Raw genomic sequence first — 26,965 nt, forward strand, 5'->3', positions numbered from 1 at the left:
CTGTATCAGGGGCTGCGGTGTAGAGCAACAAAGCCAGCTCCCACAAAGGAAATTCAACCCTGATTGATGTCTTCTCATTAACTACAATCTCTGCTATGAAATTATGGCTATCCTCCATCTTTTCAAGCCTCTTTTTGGTTTCTGAATGGTATGTGAGAGCAAACTGTATAGCCTCTTGCTGTAATTTGCTTTGTATAAAAGCGTCTGCTAAATGAATAAATGTAAATGTAATGTAACTATATAGGCTGTAGGAATGACCCGATTACCTCAGTTCCTATTTTTAAACAATGATGAGGGGTTTGAAATCTGAGATGCCACAGTGTTGATTAGGTCCTCTTGTCAACGTGTGAGGGGCAGCATCGGAGCTTTTAAACCCTATACCTGAATGAAGATGGTTGGCTTGCAGGGGTGTCAGGTGATTTTCAGGTTGTTTTTTGAATAAAGGGACTTAACAACTTATGATTCAAGGCTGTAATTTGGTTAACTAGGTAGAGTTTATTGTCAATATAATGCACTGGCATCCTCCATCATACACTCCAGTCTTCTTGATATGTATGAGGCATGACCTCTGCCCTAGTGGGGCATAAGTCCCTACATAAAGTACAGTGGGGGATCAGGTTATGCTTAATGTACTGGGGTAATAGAAAGGAAGCAATGGCTGAAAGTCCAGTGGGAATTCATAATGGGTTAGTGGCAACGAGTTATCGCAAGACAAGCCATTTTCGATGCGTATTGACTGTTTGGAGCGGTGTAAATGTCACCAAATTAGCCAGGCAGTGCCGGAGGAGATTATTCACTGCACTCTTGAGAGGAGTCGAGCATGTGTTAGACCAATCCCCGCTCAGCATTTCCGATCACCCACGAGTTGGAGATCAAGAAGAAAGGAGGGTATCATGAGTCAGTGGAGTATCGCTGCCTTGGCTGGAGGATGCACGGTGACACCCACCCTCCCTTTTCGCGTGGATGGACTCAGTTCGAAACCCCACCGGGCAGGTGGTTGCAGGCACACGCGATGCAAACATCTGCTGTCTGAGCAAACGATCCAAATTCAGCACCAGTCACTCGGTCTCGTAACTGCCGTCGCTTCTGAAGGCGTGTTTTTTTCTCGACGAAAAGCGGTGCATGCGGGCGTAATGCGGTGAGGCGATTCTACTTGGAGAGCTGCCGCGAATACGGGTCTGCTCCGTCTGCGGCTTTCTTTAAAAGGCTCAAGAAACAGCGTTTTTTTTCCTCCTCTGTTAGATTGGTGTCTTATTTTTGATGGATATTCACCACTCTGGTTGTCGTGGATTTTTCTTGAAGGGCATCTATGAGCTCGAGGGCTGCTGTATTTATCAACCAACTCTGTATTAAATTTTTGGGTCATTCTTGAACCATCTTCATGCAAAGGATCGCTTTACTTCAGATGCCCCGAGGGTTTCTTTTGGCGTAAAAATATATGCGTCTGTCATCCCCGCAAAGGGATACACCACACAAGGTAAAATTTACGTTCCAAATATGCTATCTCATTTCTGGGGCGGGTGCGACGAGGTATGCTATCATTTATCATTAAAATATGTTTAATGGTTTAGGCTACATGAACGTTATAACCCGCGGTGAAAGGTGAGGTTGGATATCTGAGCGATAGCGTTTTTCAGGAACGTACGTTAGTTAGCATAACCTGCATTGCAAGGTCAAAATATAAGCTATTTTTCTGACAATTGGGGAGCAGTTCAGGTGTAGCCCAAGATTTGACCAACTTGGTGATCTATCAGTATTTTAAAAGAATGATCTGCTGACGAGAGAATAGTCTCAACTGTAAAAAAAAAAATATCAGACCAACATATTCCTCTGACCCATCTCATTGAATATTAATAGCCTATCCTCTGGATCTGAGTAGGCTATATTCTAGATCTGCCGGGAGATGCATATCAACATGCCCCGACATATGCAAAGTGAGAATGACACTTTCGGAGTGTAGGCCAGTGGCTATTAGCAAGATTAATAAACTACCAACATTATACCCCTCCATCATCTGAAAACACGTAGATTGGTGGATTTATTATATCGATGGCAAAAACGATAGGCTATGTTTACCCATTAGGCTGTAACACTAAGCCTGTTAACACGGAAGAACAGTATTAATGTGGGAATGAGACAAATGGCTTAAAGTAAACGAGCTAAAATAAAGTACAGACAGCCTATAACAGTAAATCATTTAGGAAGCCAAACTCATCATTAAAATAAATATTAATAATGGTGTCATATGGGAAATCTCCAATAGGAGCTGTGTGTACAGGCTAATTATCCTGACTGGGAGTTTAGAGCGTATTTGCTTGGATAAGGCTATGAGGTCCCTTCATTTGTCACACCATCCTGGATGGAAAAAGGACAGAAAGTCTTCATCAGCCACTCCAGTCAATCAGTTGGACAGGTCAATCCATCAGACAAAACAACTTCACTAGCCTTGTTGTTACATGAGGCCTGTAGCCCTGTGTAATTCAAAGAAAATCTCTGAATCCTGAACTCAGTCTTAATGGGCATCAAGCGAGACGTGTCTGTCTCAAACAGCCCATAGGCTCTGATGGCGGCCTCCTACTCGCTTCCCTGAGGCCCCTGTCCAGGAGAAAGACTTTATCCGCTGTGCAGGACAGACCCCTGTCACTTAAGACAAACAGAGTTGTCCATCACATATAAGAGGGTAGCAGGCCTAGTATGAAAATGGTTTTGCTTCACTGCTGTCTAGCCAATGGTGCCAGTGGTGGACTTATGAAAGATTCTGTCACATAAATAAGCTAACTAAAGCAGCACAGAAAACCACCCAACCTGTAATTTACGAGTCAACCTGAAAGCCAGACAGTTTTATTCACAGAGCCACGGATCTTGTGAGCTGATAGTCGGTGCCCCATGCACTCCGCACGCGACTATGGCCCACATCCTGCCCACATCCGCCCCCGCCCCCCATCCCTTCCCAAAGCGAGAGATCTGACAGTCAAACGGAGTCTCTCTGGTATTTTCAGGATAGTGCCCATAATATCGCCTATCAACAAGATGAGTTTCAGCCAATATTTCAGAGTGATATTTCGGTCCTTGCTGTTTTATTGGTGGCGTGTTACTTCCTCACTCGACTGCATCCAGGCCACAGTGGATGGATGGATCCTTCAGACAGACTTTTTCAAATCATCTCTCTTTATGGCTATACTGGTTTGCTAAGGGCCAGAAGCTCTGTCTGAGAAACAACCCCTGCTTCTCTGCCCTCTGTCTCGTCTCATAATCCAGACAGGCGTGGAGTTGAGCCCTAACAGAACCACTGTGGTGGAAATCCATTTGATTTCTGCCTACACTTTATATTGCCTAGACCCTTATTGTAGAGCAATACAGTATTAAAGTAGCTGTTTCTTATTACAGTGCATTAGACTTTTCTATGAATTCACTGAAATTTTCCTCACATTCCACTAGACAAGTTCCATCTCAACGCCTTAAAGACTAAGGAAATAGTTGTGCATTTGATCCACTGCCCGTTATTATATACCAGCCCATAACCTTGACAGACTCCTTTAAATTCATTGGCTCATACATCAGTAATAATTTGATGTGGGAAATTAACACCACTCACATAATCAAGAAAGCTCAACAAAGACTTCCTTAGGCAACTTAAGAAGTTTCATGTGAGCAAACATCTGTTGGTGCATTTCTACAAAGCCATCATAGAGAGCATCATCACCCATCATCCATCACTGTCTGGTATGGGAGTTTAGACTGTCGCACCAAAAGGAAATTAGAGAGAGTTAAACCGTGCTTCCAGAATCATTAAAGATCCCTCTCACCCAAACCACCCCCTTTTCCAGCTTCTCCCCTCTGGAAGACATTACAGATCCATAAGAACTGAAACCACGTTTCAAAAACAGCTTTTACCCTTCAGCAACAACTAAACTGAAATGAAACTTTTTTACCTTTTTTAAATCATTATTTATTTATTATTATTATATTATTGTTTTATTATTTCTTCACTGAATTGAGCTATATCCTGTAGAAAAAATACCACCAACATTGTTGTGTGGCAATAAAAGTATGTATGTATGTATGTATGTATGTATGTATGTATGGATCTGTCTATGTCAATCCAGGGGTTCACTCAGGAAAATCTGGTGTGTCTCCGTCTGGCACAGTCCTGACTTTAAATTGGAAACCAGACTGAGCCATACATTATATGGGACATAACTAAATCCCTCCCAAAAAACCTATGAATACTACTGCAGTTGAAGTATAGTAGTTTAGGCATACAATATACACAGGCACACAGCCCATCAACACGGCTGCTTTTGAAGTGTATTTTGTATATTTAGGCACTTTATGTATTACTGTTTTCACTGTGTTGCAAGATAACCAGAAGGCAAATGCCCAATTTATGCCAAGTTAATGGACGATAGTTTTGTTATGTTATTGCCTAGCCCTTATTGCAAAGCAGCTACGATTTTAACAGTGCTGATCCTTTTTACAGTGACTGCATTAGACTTTTCTTTAAATCCATTACACTTGTCTAGCTAAAGTCTGCTCATATTCCACTACCAGACCATCCAGTGTGTGGGCCTACACTAAAACATACTGGTATACCTGCACAGCCCATCAGTGTGTGGGCCTACACTAAAACATACTGGTGTACTAAAAAGGATAAAGTCCCTATGCACAGCCTTCTGATTTCCAGGTGCTGGTGATGTGCAGTCGTCAATAAAATTCAGAAAAGTGAAAGATCACCACACACTGGTGGACTTGCACAGTCCATCCAGTGTGTATGCCTGCACTAAAACATGCTGGTGTTCCTGTACAGCCCATCCAGTGTATGCCTACACTAAAACATGCTGGTGTACCTGCACAGCCCATCCAGTGTGTATGCCTACACTAAAACACGCTGGTGTACATTTTATGTACTTTATGTATAACTGTTTTTCACTGTGTTGCCAGGTCCCCAAAAAGACTAAAGTCCATTTTATGTAAATTTGACAATAAGCTAAATTGGACTATAAAGTTTTCTCATCTTATTTACAGCCAATGAACAAGGAAAAGGGAGATTGTATATTTGATTGTAAACTTGGGAACAAAATGACATTAATCAGAGTAGTTTTGAGTAAGACTGGAAAATGCATTTGCAAGTAATAGCATAGCCTTGTTATTGCATGTAGCATAGCCTTGAGGGCAAGCTCACTACGTCAAGTAAATCACTTACTAGACTCAAAAAACTACTGACTAGACTCAAAATGTCATTACAGTTGTGTTGCTGCGTATAGTTCTGATGCTGGTTGGATCATAAATGGCCACAGCAACAAAGAGGATTGGCTAAAGAATTTGTTGATATTTGTTTGCGCCCACATCAAGGGCTTCCGTTTTGTTTGGTTACGTTGCTGATCGGATGGATCATAAACGGCCACTGCAACAAAGATGATTTACTGAAAAATGTGTTGGTATTTGTGGGCGCCTGCATCAAGGGTTTGTGTCTGGTTATGTTGCTAATTGGATCATAAAAGATGACTGATCTGTGGGCCGCGTGTTTGGTTTGGGGTGGTGGAGTGTATGTTTTTGTGTGTGTGTACTGTATGTGTATGTTTGGTTTGAGGTGGTGGAGTGTATGTGTTTCGGTATGTGTCTGTGTGCGTGTGTGTGTGTTTGGTTTGGGGTGGTGGAGTGTATGTTTTTGTGTGTGTGTATGTGTATGTTTGGTTTGAGGTGGTGGAGTGTATGTGTTTCGGTATGTGTCTGTGTGTGTGTGTGTGTGTTTGGTTTGGGATGGTGGAGTGTATGTTTTTGTGTGTGTGTATGTGTATGTTTGGTTTGAGGTGGTGGAGTGTATGTGTTTCGGTATGTGTCTGTGTGCGTGTGTGTGTGTTTGGTTTGGGATGGTGGAGTGTATGTTTTTGTGTGTGTGTATGTGTATGTTTGGTTTGAGGTGGTGGAGTGTATGTTTTTGTGTGTGTGTATGTGTATGTTTGTTTTTGTGTATGTGTTTGTATGTGTCTGTGTGTTTGGTTTGGGGATGGTGGAGTGTATGTGTGTGTGTGTGTGTGTGTGTGTTTGGTTTGGGATGGTGGAGTGTATGTGTTTCGGTATGTGTCTGTGTGCGTGTGTGTGTGTTTGGTTTGAGGTGGTGGAGTGTATGTGTTTCGGTATGTGTGTGTGTGCGTGTGTGTGTGTTTGGTTTGGGATGGTGGAGTGTATGTTTTGTGTGTGTGTGTATGTGTATGTTTGGTTTGGGGTGGTGGAGTGTATGTGTTTCGGTATGTGTGTGTGTGTGTGTGTGTGTGTTTGGTTTGGGATGGTGGAGTGTATGTGTTTCGGTATGTGTCTGTGTGCGTGTGTGTGTGTTTGGTTTGGGATGGTGGAGTGTATGTGTTTCGGTATGTGTGTGTGTGTGTGCGCGTGTGTGTGTTTGGTTTGGGATGGTGGAGTGTATGTGTTTCGGTATGTGTCTGTGTGTGTATGTTTGGTTTGGGATGGTGGAGTGTATGTGTTTCGGTATGTGTCTGTGTGCGTGTGTGTGTGTTTGGTTTGGGATGGTGGAGTGTATGTTTTTGTGTGTGTGTACTGTATGTGTATGTTTGGTTTGAGGTGGTGGAGTGTATGTGTTTCGGTATGTGTCTGTGTGCGTGTGTGTGTGTTTGGTTTGGGGTGGTGGAGTGTATGTGTTTCGGTATGTGTCTGTGTGTGTGTGTGTGTGTTTGGTTTGGGATGGTGGAGTGTATGTGTTTCGGTATGTGTCTGTGTGCGTGTGTGTGTGTTTGGTTTGGGATGGTGGAGTGTATGTGTTTCGGTATGTGTCTGTGTGCGTGTGTGTGTGTTTGGTTTTGGGATGGTGGAGTGTATGTGTTTCGGTATGTGTCTGTGTGCGTGTGTGTGTGTTTGGTTTGGGATGGTGGAGTGTATGTGTTTCGGTATGTGTCTGTGTGCGTGTGTGTGTGTTTGGTTTGGGATGGTGGAGTGTATGTGTTTCGGTATGTGTCTGTGTGCGTGTGTGTGTGTTTGGTTTGGGGTGGTGGAGTGTATGTGTTTCGGTATGTGTCTGTGTGCACGTGTGTGTGTGTTTGGTTTGGGATGGTGGAGTGTATGTGTCTGTGTGTGTGTGTGTTTGGTTTGGGATGGTGGAGTGTATGTGTGTGTGTGTGTGTGTGTGTGTTTGGTTTGGGATGGTGGAGTGTATGTGTGTGTGTGTGTGTGTGTTTGGTTTGGGGTGGTGGAGTGTATGTGTGTGTGTGCGTGTGTGTGTGTTTGGTTTGGTTTGGGGTGGAGTGTATGTGTATGTGTGTGTGTGCGTGTGTGTGCGTGTGTGTGTGTTTGGTTTGGGGTGGTGGAGTGTATGTGTGTGTGTGCGTGTGTGTGTGTGTGTGTGTGTGTTTGGTTTGGGATGGTGGAGTGTATGTGTCTGTGTGCGTGTGTGTGTGTTTGGTTTGGGATGGTGGAGTGTATGTGTGTGTGTGTGCGTGTGTGTGTGTGTTTGGTTTGGGGTGGTGGAGTGTATGTGTGTGTGTGTGTGTGTGTTTGGTTTGGGATGGTGGAGTGTATGTGTGTGTGTGTGTGTGTGTGTGTGTGTTTGGTTTGGGATGGTGGAGTGTATGTGTCTGTGTGCGTGTGTGTGTGTTTGGTTTGGGATGGTGGAGTGTGTGTGTGTGTGTGTATGTGTGTTTGGTTTGGGATGGTGGAGTGTATGTGTGTGTGTGTGCGTGCGTGTGTGTGTGTGTTTGGTTTGGGATGGTGGAGTGTGTGTGTGTGTGTGTGTGTGTGTGTTTGGTTTGGGGGGTGTGTGTGTGTGTGGTGTGTGTGTGTGTTTGGTTTGGGATGTGTGTGTGTGTGTGTGTGTGTGTGTGTTTGGTTTGGGATGGTGGAGTGTATGTGTGTGTGTGCGTGTGTGTGTGTTTGGTTTGGGATGGTGGAGTGTGTGTGTGTGTGTGTGTGTGTGTTTGGTTTGGGATGGTGGAGTGTGTGTGTGTGTGTGTGTGTGTTTGGTTTGGGATGGTGGAGTGAATGTGTGCGTGTGTGTGTGTTTGGTTTGGGATGGTGGAGTGTGTGTGTGTGTGTGTGTTTGGTTTGGGATGGTGGAGTGTGTGTGTGTGTGTGTTTGTGTGTGTTTGGTTTGGGATGGTGGAGTGTATGTGTGCGTGTGTGTGTGTTTGGTTTGGGATGGTGGAGTGTATGTGTGTGTGTGTGTGTGTGTGTGTGTGTTTGGTTTGGGATGGTGGAGTGTGTGTGTGTGTTTGGTTTGGGATGGTGGTGTGTGTGTGTGTGTGTGCGTGTGTGTGTGTTTGGTTTGGGATGGTGGAGTGTATGTGTATGTGTGTGTGTATGTGTGTGTGTGTGCGTGTGTGCGTGTGCGTGTGTTTGGTTTGGGATGGTGGAGTGCTATTTCTGTAGCCTTTCCCCCGTGATACCTGAAATGCACCTTATGGTGGTGTGACTCAACAAAACTCACTGGGGGCGAAGCTCTTACTGTGCTTAAAGCACTGGAGCATGTGTGAGTAAGTGTGTGTTGTGTCTGAGACAAGATAAAGATATTTCTCAGGGGCTTGATAATGCATCCTCCTCCTCCACCTCCACCTCCTCCTCGTCCACTGTCTGGCTTCGTCGTGCCCTGTGAGCAGTGGGAGTCCTGGGGGCAGGAGGATGTTTCCATAAGGGCCATCACCCACCCCCTCACCCACCATGCTGCTCTGCTAGCCCTTACAGGCTCAAGTCATAACATTAGCCGCCTGCTCCGCAATGTAGTTGGCCCTAGTCCAGCCCAGGTCCATGCCAGCTTCAGCTGCCTGCAGCCTTGGCTGTGTTCTCACTGACAGGGGTAAGACAAAACAAATAAATAGGTTTTGAGTGTAGAATATTTAGTAATATCTTTTAACTTGAAAACTTTAACTGGGTACATTATTGAAGAATGAGTAACAGTGGCAGCATCATTGCAGATATCGATCAGCAATTTCAGGCCTCTCTAACCTGAAAAACTCTATCTGAGTGAAAGCCTTCTCTCTAGTAACAAGATGATGGATGTGGTCTCTGTCATAATGATTAGAGAAATGATGACAGGAGGTCAGAAACAAGCCTTAGTAATTTGGCTTTTTGTTGATGGCCTACTTTATAGCTGTCAGTGAATGAAGTGCACGCACATCTAAAAAAAATAAACAGGTGCCGGGTATAAGGCTTAGCCGACATATGAAAAAGCCAAACGATACCCGTTCTTATGCTCTTATGTTCTTTAAGCTCCCATGTGGTTTAATAAGCTACAACATTTCGACCAGAGGTCTTCTTCAGGCTGGTGCAGGTATCTGTTTTTTCATATGTCTACTTTATAGCTGTACCATCATGGAGCTGTGAACAGTAAATTATATTATTATATTAAAAACATATAATGCAATACAGTCACATAGTGATACAGTGGATGCAATCTCTCTGATGTGAGAATGAATTTGTTTACCTTAATTTGTTAATGCCCCATCAGCTTGTTCTTCTGCCCTGCGCGAGTCCATTCTACCCTCCTGGGTGGCATCCCGGGTGGGCCAAAGAGCACGCCCCACTGGGCGCACTGAGGCCGCACCAACTACACATGCCAGCTGGTTGGCACACATGACCCGTGGCAGTTCCTCGGTAACGTGACCCGAGCGAGGAACAGGGTGAGGCTGGAGTGCCGCATTAGGGCCAGCCCATTAAACAATTAGCCACCAGTACATTTCACCCTGACCTGTGCCGCGATAATGCACCCGTCCATTTCACCCTAGACCTGTGCTGCAATAATGCACCGGTTTCAGTTTGTGGCCCTGAACCACGAAAGCATTTTGCTAATGTCACAGATAGCACCAGTCTCTGCCTGAACGCCTCTACGCCAGGTTCGTGCCAGATCTGTCTCTGCCTGAACGCCTCTACGCCAGGTCCGTGCCAGATCTGTGCCACAGCTCGCTGCTGTTTGGCCCACTGTGCATTTCATTGGCCCCTGACCCTCTCAGCTCATCCCAATGGCCACCGTAGCCATGTGTGTGTTGAATGTTGGAGGATTAGACTACAGCTCTTTAGCTGTGGTGATCCCAGTGGCCACCGTAGCCATGTGTGTGTTGAGTGTGAGATGATTAGGCTATAGCTCTTCAGCTCTGCTGCGTTCATGGAGACTGGCTGCTGTGCTGCGCTGGCAGGTGTTGCCAGAGCTCCTTCTCTTCTCTGTTCTTCTCTCCTCTCCTCTCACCAACAGCGTCTATTTTTACACGAGGAGCTCATTCTGATGCATCTCCATGTGTGAGCGAGCTGTCTCACGGAGGGGATCACAGAGCGGCGCACCACCGGCACATGACAGCTTATTATTTCATACAGGCGAGCACGCGGGTTCACACACCAGCCCTGCATGGATCCCTGCATGGATCCCTGCATCCTTGAGGCAGCGTGGAGAGTGGCCTGAACACAGGCAGACCCTGATCTCACACAAAGGTGTTCCACAGGGTCATTTGGAATCTGGAACCCATCTTACTAGCCTGGCCATAGATATTAGAAAGCTAGATACCGCTTTGGCCGTCGAGTTCTATTAGGTGGCATCGTAAATGCGCCCGCCATATTGCTGGGGGCAACACCTTTACTGTCTATGGGCAGTGGCGCAAAAAGTGGGTATACGCTATATGCGGCGCATAGGGGCGCAGAACCATGGGGGCGCCAAAGCGATGGTAAAAATAATAATAATAATAATAATAATAATATATTTGGTGTATTCTATATGTAGCTACTGTTGTACGTTTCTAAATCATTTCTGCATTTCCTCAATGTTAAATAACATTTTAGAGGACTAACAGGCTAGAGTAGGCGCCCTATCTCATAAGATTCTATCATAGAATTTTGAAATAGAAGAGGGAGTGGGGGCCGTGGCTGGGAGTGAGCAGATGCAGTAGTGAGTTTTTGTCTATGGAAACAGATGGATAAAGCAAAAAAAGCTGTCGGGGGCTAAAATAGAAAAAGAAAGGGAAAATGAGATGGTATGTCAAGGAATGTGACAGTAGTTAAATAAGTGGATGGTGAAAAGCAACAGGTAGGATTTAAAGTGTGACGTCTGTGCTTGGAAGCACACGTTTCATGTTCATGCTATTCATGTTACCAGACTAACTAGCGTTTGCTAAGCATGCCGATTGAAACAGCCTATACTCCATTCAGATAGCTAGGTGGCTACCATGCTCATACTGCACTTTTAATGGCAAACTGCAAACAGAAATGTCACACTAGCAACAACTCATTACATGATTCCATTTCCTAACAATGAAGACTCCTTGTAATAACTTAATATTGTGCTGTCAATGTGAAAGCAAACAAAGGCTAGAGTTGGATCAGCCTTATCCTTTGTGAGCAACAGCTGGCAAAAGGACGTTATGAGAACCGTTTAGACTGTGTCACTTAAAGTGACAATGCGACATTTAACAATACTTCAAGTTCAAATCGGCAGAATTTCTTAAAAAATAATAAAATGTAATACATTATTGGCCTTTTGATTTACTTTAGTTGTTTGTGTTTTTTTGGGGGTGGGGTAGGGGGGGCGCCAATTTGTTGTTGCATACTGTACCCCTCAAAAAATGGGTAGCTGCGCCCTGTCTCTGGGCAACACTTGCCGGCAATCAGAGACACCTGTCTGATTTCCAGTCAGAGTCACGTGCTCCTCCATTGGCCTCCAGTGATTGTTGCCCCCACTAAGATGGCGTCGCTATATACGTACGTTCTGAAGCCCAATGTCAGACATCCCAACCTGCAAAAAGTCACTTCAGGGAGGTATCCCGAAGACCCCCAAAAAAAAAAAAAAAAAATAATAATAATAATTATTGTAGCCTATAGGTATACTTAGATACTGAAATACAGATTAATGTATAGTCAGTACACACAAGGAAGGCCTATAGATAGGAATTTTGATAATAAAATATGTAGATTTTGGTAGTTTGGTATTTTCATGTAGCCTTGGCAACTAGCCATCTAGTATAGGCCTGAATAATATGCACATGAAATGACATTTGTTCAACTCACCTCAACATGTCTTTTGCAATCATTTAACCTGCCATGGGCAATAAGTCACTGTTACAAACAGTGCAGCATACAGTATCATTATTGTTTACTCTTATGAGACAAGGGTAGGCCTACACATCGTGTGGTCTGATGTGAAATGGGTCTTAATGTTCATTTTTTGGGGGCACTCTGACTCTGCCATGACGCTCCTGTTCCTAGATACACTGAACTGATTAATTTCGTTCAGGATAAAAGACATAAAAGCCTGACTACACTGAAAACTGATTGGTTGATTTAGCAAAACATGCCAATCAGGATGGGTCTTGCTTCAGGCACACGCGCACCACCCCTCCCTCTCTCTCTCTCTCTCTGTCGTGTGCGCGCTAAACTCAGATGCATACGTGATTTAAAGTTTCGGTCTTGCGTGCGCGCTCTTGCTCGATCGCTCTAGATTCCGGGAGATTTTATCTAATTTGCGGGCATCAGGGAGCCGCTATCAATATGCGGGAGACTCCCGGAACTTCCGGGAGACTTGGGATGTCTGCAATGTGCCCATTGCGGTATCTAGCTTTCTAATATCTATGAGCCTGGCTACGCCTGTCTACGTACTTCCACTCAATTACATTTCCCTACAGTACTCCGTCTGGCATAGCTTGATCCGCCCTCGTTTACTTTGGCTTCCTGGAAGCCGAAACAACCAGCGAACAGAGGGCGTCCCTCAGAGAGATTACGTTACACAGGCATGGTGTTTCAATTACTATGTCCCCGCCCCCGAAACAGAGTACTTGGAATATATCAACATAAGGAGCGAAAAGGGCTTATATACTTATGAAATCTTTGAGCAAATGTGAATAAAAGGCACAAAATAAGGTTGGTGTGAGTTATCTGTGTGTACGTTGGATTTAAGCGACCATTCCATTTCTATTTTTATCTCTTTCTAGTTTGCTAACAGGAGTGTCACGAACAAAGTCACAGTCAAGCTGCCTGTGGGGTGGGCAAGCTTAACTTTACATGTTATAACGTCAGCTAAACTTAAGTCATACCTTAATTCTGTCACTTGAAATACGAACGTATTCCCTACCACTAAGATGACATACTTGGCTATTCCATACCAGAGAGGGTTAAAGCAGAGCAATCAAGGATATTTGGTTATAAGGAAGTTCCACAGTTAACGTTAGCGTATATATGTGTCCTCTACACTGGGGTATTGGAAGTGAATTATGTTGGTAATGTAGCCTAGTTTTGGGATGAGTCAGTAACATATAGCCTACATATTTCTTCATAACTGTTGAGTTAGTAAAAGGACTGAATGCACTGTGAATTAATATCTAGATGAAACGTGTGACTGTTAGCTGTCTTTCCAGTTGGAATCAGTGATAAGATGCAAGCTTGGGTGTGATGCAGAGAAACTTCTCTGTATGACGAAACACCAGTTGTTAGTGATTGGTTCAAAGCGGTTCAAAGGAACTCCAATGATTTTAAACCTCAAACTGTGCCCTCCCAATCGGAAATAAACGGCTACCATCTTACATAATGGCAAAAAGATTCTAGATGTCAGAATCTGGTGTTCCATTACAGTAAATTGCCATGTGCGCTATTTCTTTTGGTGTAACCCAATCAGCTTAAAGCCACAGTGTTGGGGATCATCAGCCGCTGCTTGGGGCAGATCTGCACTCCACTCACATCCTCTGGACACATGAAACAGTATCTCCCTGTCAAGAGCCAGCCAACGGATCCTTCCATATTCCCAGCTCTTCCCTGACAGATCGCTAACATGAAAACCCGAGCAGTGGGGGAGGAGAAATCAATAGGACGGATGACACACCTCTCACCACCACCAGCATGGCAGCCTGCCCGTTCTGCGATGCCCGCTCCCCGATCTCTTTGTCTTCCGTCCCGATCTTGGGAAGACATCAGTCTCATTTGGAGGAACGGCTCCTCCACTCACCCCTTTCAACCCCGTCAGTGTGCACACATAAAAGGGCGAGGCATTATCATATCAAACCGTGCCCGTCAGCGCCGAGCCGAGCTCACAGGGGCCCCTCTCCCGCTCCTCCTCCTCCTCCTCCTCCCCCGAAGCCAGGGGACGGCCTGTCTAAGCACCTTCAGCTTTATCACAACGTCAGGCACAGCGTTGTGGGAGAGCAGGGATGCGGACATTAGAGAGCGTAATGCTCTCAAATAAAACACGGGCCGGTACATTGTATTTCTGTGGTTGCATCCGAGCGATATGATCGGTAAAGAATGACAGAAATACAGAATAGAAATATAGATGATAGATATAAAGAGAGATAGATAAAGAAAGAGAGATAGAGAGATGAACTTTATTGCCTCTATTATCGCTGTTTGACTTAGAAATCATTAAATATTTAACTCCATCACTGTGGTTTTTTTTTCAAAGTGGTTCAGTTTTCATATCATTTTACAAAGTCATCACTTCCTCTAACTGGGGTAATAACTCTTCCCTCCTCCTCTTCTTCCTCCTCCTCCTCCTCACAGGGTTGCTGGACAGACACTGAACTCCGATGGAGACCCTACTGGTCTATCTGATGCTGCTGATCATGGCTGTTAGGGCACACAAGGACCAGATGTGCCCCAAACGGTGCGTGTGCCAGGTCCTCAACCCCAACCTGGCAACCCTGTGTGACAAAAAGGGGCTGCTGTTCGTGCCGCCCAACATCAACCGGCGCACGGTGGAGCTGCGCCTGGGCGACAACTTCATCACGGGGGTCAAGCGGCGCGACTTCGCCAACATGACCAAGCTGGTGGACCTGACACTGTCGCGGAACACCATCGGCTCGGTAGCACCGAACGCCTTCAACGACCTGGAGAACCTGCGCGCGCTGCACCTGGACAGCAACCGGCTGACGCACATCACCAACGACACGTTCAGCGGCATGTCCAAGCTGCACCACCTTATCCTCAACAACAACCAGCTCACATACATCCACATGGAGGCCTTCAATGACCTGCTGGCTCTGGAGGAGCTGGACCTGTCTTACAACAACCTGGAGCGCGTGCCCTGGGTGGCCGTCCAGCGCATGGTCAGCCTGCACACCCTCAGCCTGGACCACAACATGATCGACTTCATTCCCGAGGGCACCTTCACCAGCCTGCTCAAGCTCAAGCGGCTGGACGTGACGTCCAACAAGCTCCAGAAGCTTCCGCCGGACCCGGTCTTCCAGCGGGCGGGCGTGCTGGCCAACTCGGGCGTGCAGCTGGGCCCGACGTCGTTCGCGCTGAGCTTCGGTGGCAACCCGCTGCGCTGCAACTGCGAGCTGCTGTGGCTGCGGCGGCTGCAGCGCGAGGACGACCTGGAGACGTGCGCCGCGCCACAGCACCTGGCCGGACGCTACTTCTGGACCGTGTCCGAGGAGGAGTTCCTGTGCGAGCCGCCGTTGATCACACGCCACTCGCCGCCCACACGCGCCCTGGAGGGCCAGCGGGTGGTGCTGTGCTGCAAGGCCCGCGGCGATCCGGACCCCGTCGTCCACTGGATCGCGCCCGACGGCCGCCTGGTGTCTAACTCCTCGCGCGCCGTGGTCTTGGCCGACGGCACGCTGGACATCCTGATCAGCACGGTGAAGGACTCCGGTGCGTTCACCTGCGTGGCGTCCAACCCCTCGGGCGAGGCGCAGCAGAGCGTAGAGCTGCTCATCGCCAAACTACCACACATCGCCAATGACACCAGCCTGGTGCTGGAGTCCGACCCGGGCTCCTCAGACATTGCCACATCCACACGCACCGGGCTGGACGGCACCACGGGCAGCGGAGCCAAGGCCGGCGCCGAGAAGCGCGTGGTCATCGCCGAGGCCACCTCCTCCTCCGCCCTCATCAAGTTCAACTTCCAGCGCAGCATCCCGGGAATCCGCATGTTCCAGATCCAGTACAACGGCACCTACGACGACTCACTGGTCTACAGGTAAGCCTACAGTAGAACACTCCCCCCGGGATCTACAACGTTCTAAAAAACAATGGAGCCCCTGAATATTGAATGAGTGAAGAAGAGGAGGATTTATGCATGTCTGATCATGTCACCGTCATTAATTTTGCAACGGCTTGAGTCAGATGACGGAGAAGGCTTTAGCGGAAGCGCAAACATGTACAACAAATCTAATTACCAAATCAATTGAGCATAAACAGGCTTAAGCAGTCGTCCTGCTGTGCACTGGGAGCATGTGTGCAAGGCCTGCTGCAGTAACACTAGAGGCTGTTTGGGTGTGTGTGGGGAAACTGCTTACTGTAAGAGAGATGCATGATGGGAGAGCACTGAGCAGATATCGGGTTGTGACTTGTGTAGCAGAAGGTTCTCTGTGTGTGTGTGTGTGCATGGAATAGAAACAAGATTCATTTGTGGAGCATAAGAGTGTGGATGTAACAGATTGTATTTTGTTTTAATTATATTGATTTTTTTCCCCAGAATTTAGAATCCATAACACCAAACATTTATCAGGTCTATCTTTATAAGTCCATGTAAAAAACAACAATAACAGAAAAATGATCAGACTAAATGATCAATAGAGAAAAAAAACTAATTGTAGGTTTACTCATGGCTTAGAAGATAGCTTACACATGAGCAATCTTCTCAAACACTTATAAGGGTTGTGATGGGGGCAGTGAAAGGCTGTGTGTATGTGTCTATGTCTCTGTGTGTTTATTTGTGTGAAACAGACAATACAGTATATTACCTTGTGGAGCAGAAAGGAGTGTATGTGTAACAGATTGTATTTTTTTTTTTTTTATTCTATTTTTTTTATTTTCCAGAATTAAGGCACCACAGATTGGAGGTTTATTCGTGGTGTAGAAAGTTGCTCATGTCTGTTGTTGTGATGGGGGAGTGAATGGCTCTCTCTGTGTGTGGGTGTGTGTTGAACAGACAATAGATTACCTTGTGGAGCAGAAGGGAGTGTGTGATGTGACTAGACGAGTGGAAGATTATTTGTGTGTGTGTGTTTGCGTGTGTAGACCAGACAGTAGGTTGCCACTGAGTCAACGGAAAATTGTGTGTGTGTGTGTGTGTGTAGAATAGACAGTTGGGTAGCTAGTAGAGCAGAAGACTGTTTTGTGTGTGTGTGTGTGTGTGTGTGTGTGTGGTTGGAACAGACAGTAGTTGTGACCGGAGGAGCTGAAGGTTGCGTGTATATGTGTGGAGAAAACAGTAGGGTAACTGCTGGAGCAGAAGGTTGTGTGTGTGTTTGTGTGTGTGTGTGTATTTGAAGCAGACAGGAGGTTGTGACTGGGGGATCGGAAGCCTGTTTGCGCCCTTCTGAGAGCTCGTAGACGTCTAGAGGCTAGCTGCACTCCAGCCAGATGTTTGTCAGAGTGGCAGTGTGTTTGTCGAGACCGTTTTCCCGTGACAGGGCGCCGCCATGCTAATGTGGCTATAAACAGGCACTGACACAGAGCGAAGTGGGGGCAGCAGACTGTGCTGGATGATCTCATCCTATGAACCAAACACACTCTGAGAGATGGAGAGCAGCTAGCATCACAAGGAATCTGCCATCGGTCAAAAAACATCAGGCGCTGTGCTGCATCCATACTACCAGGATCATTTTTTAAAAATCTGTGTTTTGTCTGATAGGCCTGACTCATTGGAACATTGGAACCGTGCCCACAACATTGGAAACGTGCCGGTGTGGTGGTACCTTTGATGTATCAGAACCAGCTTGGTTCCAGTGTTACCTCCGGTCAGAACAGTATCAACAGTCAGGTGCGCCTGCAGGTGTATGTCCGTATGCACTCTGCGTACCATCAGCCTACTCAACAACGAGATAAAATTTCCCTTGTGTGTGTGTAATGTGTATTCACACCAAATTGGCCCACCATACCTTCCCAACTATGCACAGTATCCCATTAGCTGCATGCCATCAGAACACGTTATCAAAATTAACGCGCACACATTTTGTTTGAGCAAGAGACAGACTATGCATGCAGGTACGCAAGGCTACTTGTTTTTTTTTACTCGGCTATCTATATATGGTTATCAGCACACAATGTTGAGCTAATTCGCTAACTCAATACTCATCATGGATATCATAAGTTTAAACAACGAAAACAGAAAGTATGGAGGCAGCAAAGCTAGACAAGTTATTCCAGATGGGCAAGAACAACGTAGGCAATCGGTGTGCTTATCAGAACGTTAGACTGCATTACAGCTGTTTAAAGCCAGATGTCACGGTACACTAGAACAAAATAAGGTAACTTTAGCCTGTATTGGACTGTATCAAGTTGTCCAAATGAATAGGTCATTGTAGACATTGTTGTTGTATTATTGCATGTGGATGTTGTTATGCTATGTAGCCTACTTTTTTGCTGACCAAAGCTCGGGCTAAAACTGGGGAACGGACAAATATTGTCCACGCGTGTTTTTTTGATGGGTGTGCGTACCATAGCGTTAATTCCTGCAGGTGCCCCTGTCAACAGTATTGCCTCTCCTTTCTATTCCCTCTCTCCCACTTCTCTCTCTCCCTTTTCTCTCCTTCCTATTCCCTCACTCTCATTCCTCTCTCTCCTTTCTCTCTCTACTTTCTATTCCCTCTGTCTCTCTTCTCTCTCTCTTTCTGAACTAGAACCATGAGGCCTGACTTGCACCCTGCAGAGACTTTGTGCTGATACTGAATCAAGATGGACACATGTGCTTGAATGAGATAGAATAGACCAGAACACGTCACTGTGTCTGAAACAGAGCTGAACACAGACTGTGCTGATATTGAAACAGACCTGAACACAGAGCTGAACACAGACTGCTGATACTGAACACAGACCTGAACACTGCGTTGTGCTGATACTGAACACAGACCTGAACACTGCGTTGTGCTGATACTGAAACAGACCTGAACACAGACTGCTGATACTGAAACAGGGCTGAACACTTCGCTGGCCTAGAGTGTGGCTTTGGACGCTGTTTTGATGCTGATGCAAACGTGGGGTGTATTACAAATATTTGGCTTTGTGGAAAGTACGGTGGTAGTGTAGTGGCTAAGGAGCCGGGATAGCGTGCGGTAGCCTGTAGGGCGGTGGTAGTAGCGTGCGGTAGCCTGTAGGGTGGTGGTAGTAGCGTGCAGTAGCCTGTAGGGTGGTGGTAGTAGCGTGCAGTAGCCTGTAGGGCGGTGGTAGTAGCGTGCAGTAGCCTGTAGGGCGGTGGTAGTGTAGTGGCTAAGGAGCCGGGATAGCGTGCAGTAGCCTGTGAATCTGGGGGTTCACGCAGGTACCGATTATTAGACAGAATAGGCTACGACGAAATGGCTTGTGCAAGGAAACCAGAATTGTTTGTGTGGACTGATGGTGAACTGTCAACTGTAGTCAACTGTAAAACTAATAAACCTCTTTTTTACGGTTTGTGAAGGGTGCAGTCCCGTCCTTTATTTGGCTAACGCAGGTACAAATAATCTCCTTTACTTTCTTTGGTTGTAGGATAGTCCGCGATTTACATTAGTTTTGGCTATCACCGCAATTAAGCTACTAAACGCTAGGCCTACCCAAGTTCTAGGCTATTCCGTCACCACATTTATAATATTGCTATAAAACCTTCGTTAGTAACAGTCAATACTTTTGCCTGCATCAAATCGCGCATTCGCATTTAGTGCGCTACCATCGGCTTAACATGAGTTCTTTAAGCGTCTTTGTATGCATATCTGACTTCACTAAACTGTGAATGCAAGTATTTATGTTGTAAGACATGTAAAATAAATGAATGACACTGGCACTACGCACAAATTAATTAAAACTTACACCGCACTTCCCTAATAACTTCTGACTAGTTCTCTCGTGTCACTGACAGTAGCTAAAATGCATAAAAAAAACACCGGAAAAAACACTGTTCAGTCCACCAAGTCATAAGCTATTGGCACTGCGCAGCACCAGTTGTGATATTTATCCTACTGAGTGTAATCGTAGATAATGTCATGTATGAAACTAGTATTGTTAGGCAATACTATAAGTGTCAAGTCCAGGGCAGCTGAGGTGTGGCGATGACATCATCAATACGCCAAGTATGCGGTTTCGCCGTCCAAACGAACTCACAAGGGCTACGGTTTCAGATTTTTCCACCCTGGGATCAGGTTTCAAAAAAGTGCGGTTTCAGGCAGTGCGTTTACAGGATTCGTTTGGACGATCGGCCAAGACGAAGCAAAACCGGAGCGTTTAACCCAAAAAAGCATCTCCGTGTGGACGGGGCCTAAACCAGATACTTGGAAAACCCCCTTGGACACTCTTATACGGAAATATGCAAACATACAGTCAGAACACTCAACTGATACTAAAACATACAGTCAGAGAGATGGACACTCAACTGATACTGAAACATACAGTCAGACAGATGGACATTCAACTGATACTGAAACATACAGTCAGACAGCTGGCAGCCGCTTTCACTCTCTCTGGACCAGGAGACAGGATGCTGATAGAGAGAAAGAGAGAGGAGTGGGGGGAGAGAGGGAGGGAGAAGGAGAGAGATTAAGAGAGAGGGAGGGAGAGAGAGCAAGAACTGCAGTGCTCTGTGCACCTGTATGCCTCTGCCTGCCTGCCTGCCTGTGTTTTCTTACTGCAGCAGTCAGGAGACTGACGGTCGGCTCACGTTGAGTCATCCTGAGTGTTTGTAAACATGAGGTCAGAGTTCTGATCAAGAGCTGTCAGTCTCACAGCTTCTTTTACATTTAGAGGTGCAGCATCGCTACCCCTCTGCACGGGTTTTAGCTGTGATAGAAATAGAACGAGAGATCAATTGTGAATAGCCAAACGACCAAGCCCGGTTGAATTTGGTTCTGGTACAGTGTGTTAAATTCTGCAGCACTGTACATACACACACGCATACTGTACATATACAGTAGATGATCAGATGTGGGTAAAAGCGTTGTTGTGTCATGGTGACGTGGATCCAAAGACAAGACAAAAGTATGGCGTCAGCTCAGTATTAGTCTACATTCTAGTCTAGACTCCTGATTTTAGATACTCTCACATTTATGAGGACCTGATCAGTTCATTCCCCAAATACCCCCAAAAGAAGCAACACAGGTAGAATGTCCAAGAGATAGAATGTACGTACTAGGAACATTATTGTTACATACATATAATCTTTTGAAGGACATCACAGTAGGTTTAGAGACATTTGTGTAAGTTGTATAGACCTTGCATGTACACAATGTGTAACACAACCATAAATAAAACTGCTCAGACTCCAAGTCAACCATGTTGTTTTACTGCCTTTAGACTTTTCTGGAAATGGTTCTAGCTGGTGAGATCTGAGCCAAAGTTGGTTGGCCAAAATGGTTACAGCCTCAACCGTTTGAAGGACTCCTACTGTTGTGTTCCTGAGGGTAATTTTGTAGATGATAGCTCCAGCAGAAGTTCCTGGGTTCCTGAAGGTCATTTTGTAGATGGTAGCTACAGCTGAAGCTTCTGGGTTCTTAAGAACACTGCTGCCCTGTCCATTTAGATGAAAGCAAACGGCAAAAGTAAATAATACATTTTAGCTGTGATGAACTGAGAGAGTCTTTTCATCTCTGTGCAAACATGAGAGCGATGTTGTTGGGCCTCGCCTGTGATATTGCTGTAAAGGGAACAACATCGCACCCCCGGTAAGCTCCCTGCATGACGTCTGGATAAGTGTGTGTGTTTGCACACGCTGATCCGGAGAGGCATCTGTGTAAACAACCAACACGTCGGAGACCCAGGCAGCCTGTCGCACGTTCGGAGGAGGAAACAGCAACTCTGTACCTCCAGATGTGCTCTCGTTAGGTGACGAAAGCGCCAACTCTCACTGTTTTGGAAGGAGAGGGGTGGAGAGGAGGCGGCAACTCTCACCGTGTGCAGGGGGAGGGGTGGGAAGGAGAGAGACTGGGGCTTTGAGTTCAGAGTTGGTCCTCCTCGCGCTTGGCGCTTCTCCAATCTTATTGAGGGTGAGGGTGGTTTGACGTGTAAGCAGCGCTCAGCTCTCAAGTGTCTATAAGTGAGCATGACTATTAGTGTCGTGGGAGGTGATAACCCTGTGTGGATTTCTGCTTATCTTTCTATACTTGTGAATGCATGTTTGTGTGTGGAGGTGTATGTGTTTCTGCAGGAGTGTGTTTGTATGAGTGTGTGTGTGTCAAGCTGAGTCAAGTATCTATATTGTCTTTGAACAAAATATGAGAGTGAAAAGCAAAGTGAAAGCTATGCGTGGTGAAAGCATCACCCTTGAACCACGTATGATAGTATAGAATACGTGGGGTGCAAGACCATAAAGAAAACAGGAGTAAACAAAAAAAAAAAAACCTGTGTGTGTGTGTATGTGTGTACACGTGTCTTATTTATCTGCTCCATCTCTCTGTCGCTCTCCACAGGATGATCCCTCCGACCAGTAAGAACATATTGGTGAACAACCTGGCGGCGGGCACCATGTACGACCTGTGCGTGCTGGCCATCTACGACCACGCGGTGACAACGCTGACCGCGACGCGCGTGGTGGGCTGCGTCCACTTCTCCACCGACCCGCAGCACCTGCGCTGCCACTTCATGCAGTCGCAGTTCCTGGGCGGTACCATCGTGGTGATCATCGGCGGCGTGATCGTGGCATCCGTGCTGTCCTTCATCATCTTCCTCATCGTGCGCTACCGCATGTGCCAGCAGGCGGGCGAGGACAAGGCCCTGGAGATGGGCGACATCCGCTCGCCCTCGCGCCACGAGCAGCTCGGCTGCGCCCTCATCAAGTCCGTCTCCAAGCAGATGCTCGGGCAGGACCGCGACGGAAAGAGCCGGAAGGTCTCCCCGCAGCCCGAGACGGCCGCTGCACCGGCGCCCCCCCTGACTGCGGCCGCTGTCCCGCTGCCGCGGCGGCCCTCCAAGCCGGCGCTGCCCGACTGCACGGTCACCTCGTCCGCTGCCAGCCACAGCTGGCACCCAGCGTCTCCGAGCCCCATGCGTGCCCAGCGCGGTCCGGCCCCCAAACCCACGCCGTCCTCCTCCTCATCCTCCTCCTCTTCCTCCGCCGCCGTGCGTCAGCCCGACGTCCAGATCGACGTGGAGCTGGACAACGCCAACAGGAACAACTCGGCGGGCCTGCGGCCGCACCCGGCGCGCCCGGCCCTGCGCCTCTGCTCCACGATGGTGCGCGTCCCTCGCCGGCCGCACCCCGAGACGCTGCTCACCTACCAGACGCTGCCGGCGGGCTACGTGCGCATCAGCCGCCGGCACTCCCTCAACGTGGACGCCTGCCTCGCCGGCGGCCCCGGCGGCCCTCGCTACGTCACGCTGCCCCACTCCCCCCAGCAGCCACCGGGGGGCAGTCTGCGCTCCAAGAGGAGCCTGTCTATGAGCGGGGACCTGCCCCACATGAAGAGCACAGAGCAGCTGCTCGGGGCCAAAGACGGCCTCTCCAAATCGGAGTGGCTGCTGGAAAGTACTCTATGATGGAGGACGCCCCCCCGCTCCCTCCTTCGTTCTCAGTCTTCTTCTCTTCGTTACACCCCTAGGGTTCGTTCGTTTTTGTTTTTTTCCGTGGAGGATTTGGACGTGATACTTCAGTGGTGGTTCAAGCACATGAGGTGCTCTTTCTGAACAGGAGCTTTTCTCCTCCCCTCAAAACACTGCTACCCCAAATAATGGGCCGTGTCAGCCACCACTGCAAGCCACGCCTCCAGAACCACAGGGGTTGCGTACTCTCAGCAACCGAACCTTAAGGACCGGCCTGCTTCCAATGGAGTCAAATAGAGGCATCAAAGATTGTTAAGGCGGAGCAAGATATTTCATCAGGAGCCACTTCCGGGAACCCGGATCGCACGAGGGGGGGTCAAAATCCCCCTTTATGCAGAGCAGAGGCAGCGACTGCTCCATTGAAGTTCTATGGGCATAGCTCAGAATTTCACCACATATGCTAAGGTCTTGGTTCTATAGACTTAGGAATGTGAATTTTGGGCACATTTTCATGATCCTCAAACCCTTCTGAACATTTCAGGTACATTTTTAGCATTTTTGAGCATTCCAGTCTGGAGAAAATCAACCTTATATCAGGTGTGCGCCAGTTATTTATGCAGCTGCTGTTGGTCGGTTGCAACGTACGCTCGTCAATACGTCATCGACACGCCTCTTTATGCAGACAGGATTCGATCCCCATTTCGCGCCCATAGACATGAACTACGACGAAGTATCTTGCTCCGCCTTAACAATCTTTGGAGGCATCAAAGGAACATGACTAAGGATCTTTAAAAGGAAAAGAAAGGAAAAAAGCACACAAAATCAGTGACGATTCTTTCCTTTATAATATTGGAAGAAATTGTATTAATGCGCATCAATTTGTATGAAGACATACTCCATTTTCCTGTACAAATATGTTTAAACCGTGTAAAGCAAAAAAAAAATTATCCATTTGTGTTGATGCTGTATTGCAGTAATTGCATTAGACCACATAACGTGCTCATGTGTATCATGTTGACAAACTATGTTTCAGTTTTGGCGATCAGATATATCACATGTGGATGACAACGGATATTTACCAGGCACAAAATTGTCAAAACACAAACACAACTCTTTCAAGGTTTACTCCACATCAATAAACCTTACATATTTCACAGTATAAACAATGTGATTTAATTTGGGTCCCAACAGCCAATGGCTTTTGTATAACTACAAGTACAGTATACCAGGAAAGAAATTTCATTTTGTAATCTAAGTGTCATTTTATTATAGGGATTTTTATGATAACTGTCTGTTGTTTGGACAAATAACCAGCCAAATTGAAACACACTACGTGCAGTCAAACTAAGACTGAGAAGAATGACATCATTTGCTGATCCTATGTTTAATTTATACCAGCCTACAATAAAGTTACCATAAAAAGCAACAAATGATGTTCATTCTTTTCCTTTGGTGTGTAACACTGCTGTTGTCTTCATTCAGACATAAATGCTCATAAATGATGCAGACGCTCATAAATGATGCAGAGGGCCAACGCTGCCTCCCCTACCCCCACCCCACCCCCCTCCGGAAATAGACATGAGGACAACAAACCATTACTAATTAGCCTACCAGAGACCCTGCCAGAACACTTCCATCCAAGTGGAATGCTCTGAAAATGCTCCTTTTAGAAATCTTGTAAGGACGAATTTTGTGGCCTAACACCTCTCTTGTGCGTCTGCTTTTATTACATGAAAATAATGTTGAATATTTTCAGAAAAAAGCCTGCGGCATCGAGAAGAGGTTTATGCGGTAATTATTTTTAGAAGTGTTAATCCTCGTTTCCCTCGGAGACATAGCGCAGAAGCAGAGCGAGAACGGGGCGGGGGCTGAAGGTGGAAGGGGTCCACGCGCGAGCCTGCGCTCTGCTCTGCTCAGTTTCCTCCGTTGGTTCAAAGGAAAGCAGCGCTCGGGCGATGAAAGAGGCCACTGAAGTCGCGGGGGAATCTTCCTCCTCCCCGAGATGCTGCTTACACAAGCTCCCCGTGAACACAAGAGACTGCAAGGACTTATCGCCACAACTCAGTGGCACAGCTGGAGAGGTTAGACACCACCGCCCCGAGGAAACCACAGCTACACACACACACACACACACACACACACACACACACACAGGGGCGGATTATGAACTTTCGGGCCCCTGGGCCCAGATGTATTAAGGGCCCCCCGCTTAATGTCGAATATGTGGGGGGGGGTTGGGGGTGGCCAATACTAAATTTTGGGGGCATTTTGGGGATGGCCAATACTAAATCCAATCAGATTCATAGCCTACATCCTGATTTGTTGATATTGAGGCAATGATTCCATGCAGAGGCTTGGGCTTCAGGGCCCCCTGACCCCTTGGGCCCCTGGGCCTGGGCCCGGTAGGCCCGTGCAGTAATCCATCCCTGCACACACAGAGATTGACGAAAAACCATCCATTCATTCATTCATAGGCCCATGCTCTCTGACAAGGGGATGGATGGCGAGATGTGCTGTCAGTATGAAAATTCAGTATTTAACAAGCGATCTTGTTAAAGAGGCACCAAATCGCCATGGTGTGGATTAAAGATTTATTAATTTATGCATCTGTGGTTCTTCCTCCCTGCCTCAATAAATCCTAATACTTAAAAACCGTTTTGCCTGATATGTGGCGGTCTGCTGTTGGGGCGAAAGGGACCCATTAATAATACGATTTATGGAGAGAATCCCATACACAAACACACCGTGGATTCAGTGGCCCCGGGGGCGTGTGGTGACTTGTTAGTGTATGCCTACACTCCAATAGCCTTTTAATAAGCCACTTTGCTACTTAGGCCTATACTAATGGAGAAGGCCACAGACTTGATGGAATGAGTTTGTCTGATTAACATAACATATATAGTGCTTTACACTGCCAATCACCTGGCTGCAGGGGCGGTTCTAGGGGCGGGGCCACAGGGGCCCGGGCCCCATCTGAAATCTCATTGGCCCCTGTACCGTCAATCTAGCCTGGCTAGCGCCACCACTTCTCAATGAGACGTGGTCTGGGAACCAAACGTTAATTTTCTCGTATTTGAAAAAAATGCCCAGATCCGTTTATTGGGTGCCACGGATGTCTATCAAATGCGTCTGTGCATAGCTCATCATTGTCTTGCTTTCCCCCTTGTTCTGTGATTGGTCCCCTATCTCAGGCGATAATTTGCTCCATGGTCTCCAGGCTGCCTGAGTGGCGTGAATCAAATCGCGCGCAAGGCAGCATGGGAACACCCAGGCTACCGTCAATCATCGATAAGTGTCAAACTTGTTGAGAAAGACGATCAGAGATGCAATTCTATTCCCAAACAACTGGTGGCAGTAATGCACCTACAGGGCTGCCAACTTTTCAAAAAACCTTGGAGTGAGATTTGGTGGGGCCAACCAAAATTTTGCTGCGGAAATTTTTGTTTGGCTCGTTCAGCATTATACCGTACAGTAAAAAAAAAGTACATTGGTTCTCAGGTGTAGGGACCAGGGTCCCAGAGTTAAATTAACATTGGTATCAAAGGGATCTAGCCTAATGCTAGGACCATGGGCGATGGAGGCATTCTGAAAGTGGGTGGGACATTTC

General features: G+C 46.8%; 1 protein-coding gene across 1 annotated transcript; it reads left to right on the forward strand.

Annotated features, from left to right (window-relative positions):
* Nucleotides 1-597: 597 nt before the first annotated feature.
* Nucleotides 598-23,784, forward strand: lrfn5b (leucine rich repeat and fibronectin type III domain containing 5b). Its single transcript, XM_048251401.1, has 3 exons — nucleotides 598-1,477; nucleotides 14,470-15,892; nucleotides 22,290-23,784. Exons 2-3 carry the CDS (start codon nucleotides 14,496-14,498, stop codon nucleotides 23,353-23,355), a joined length of 2,463 nt encoding a protein of 820 aa, XP_048107358.1. The 5' UTR covers nucleotides 598-1,477; nucleotides 14,470-14,495; the 3' UTR covers nucleotides 23,356-23,784.
* The last annotated feature ends 3,181 nt before the right edge of the window (nucleotides 23,785-26,965 follow it).

The sequence above is a fragment of the Alosa alosa genome, chromosome 8 (assembly GCF_017589495.1).
Source record: "Alosa alosa isolate M-15738 ecotype Scorff River chromosome 8, AALO_Geno_1.1, whole genome shotgun sequence".
Lineage (NCBI taxonomy): Eukaryota > Metazoa > Chordata > Actinopteri > Clupeiformes > Clupeidae > Alosa > Alosa alosa.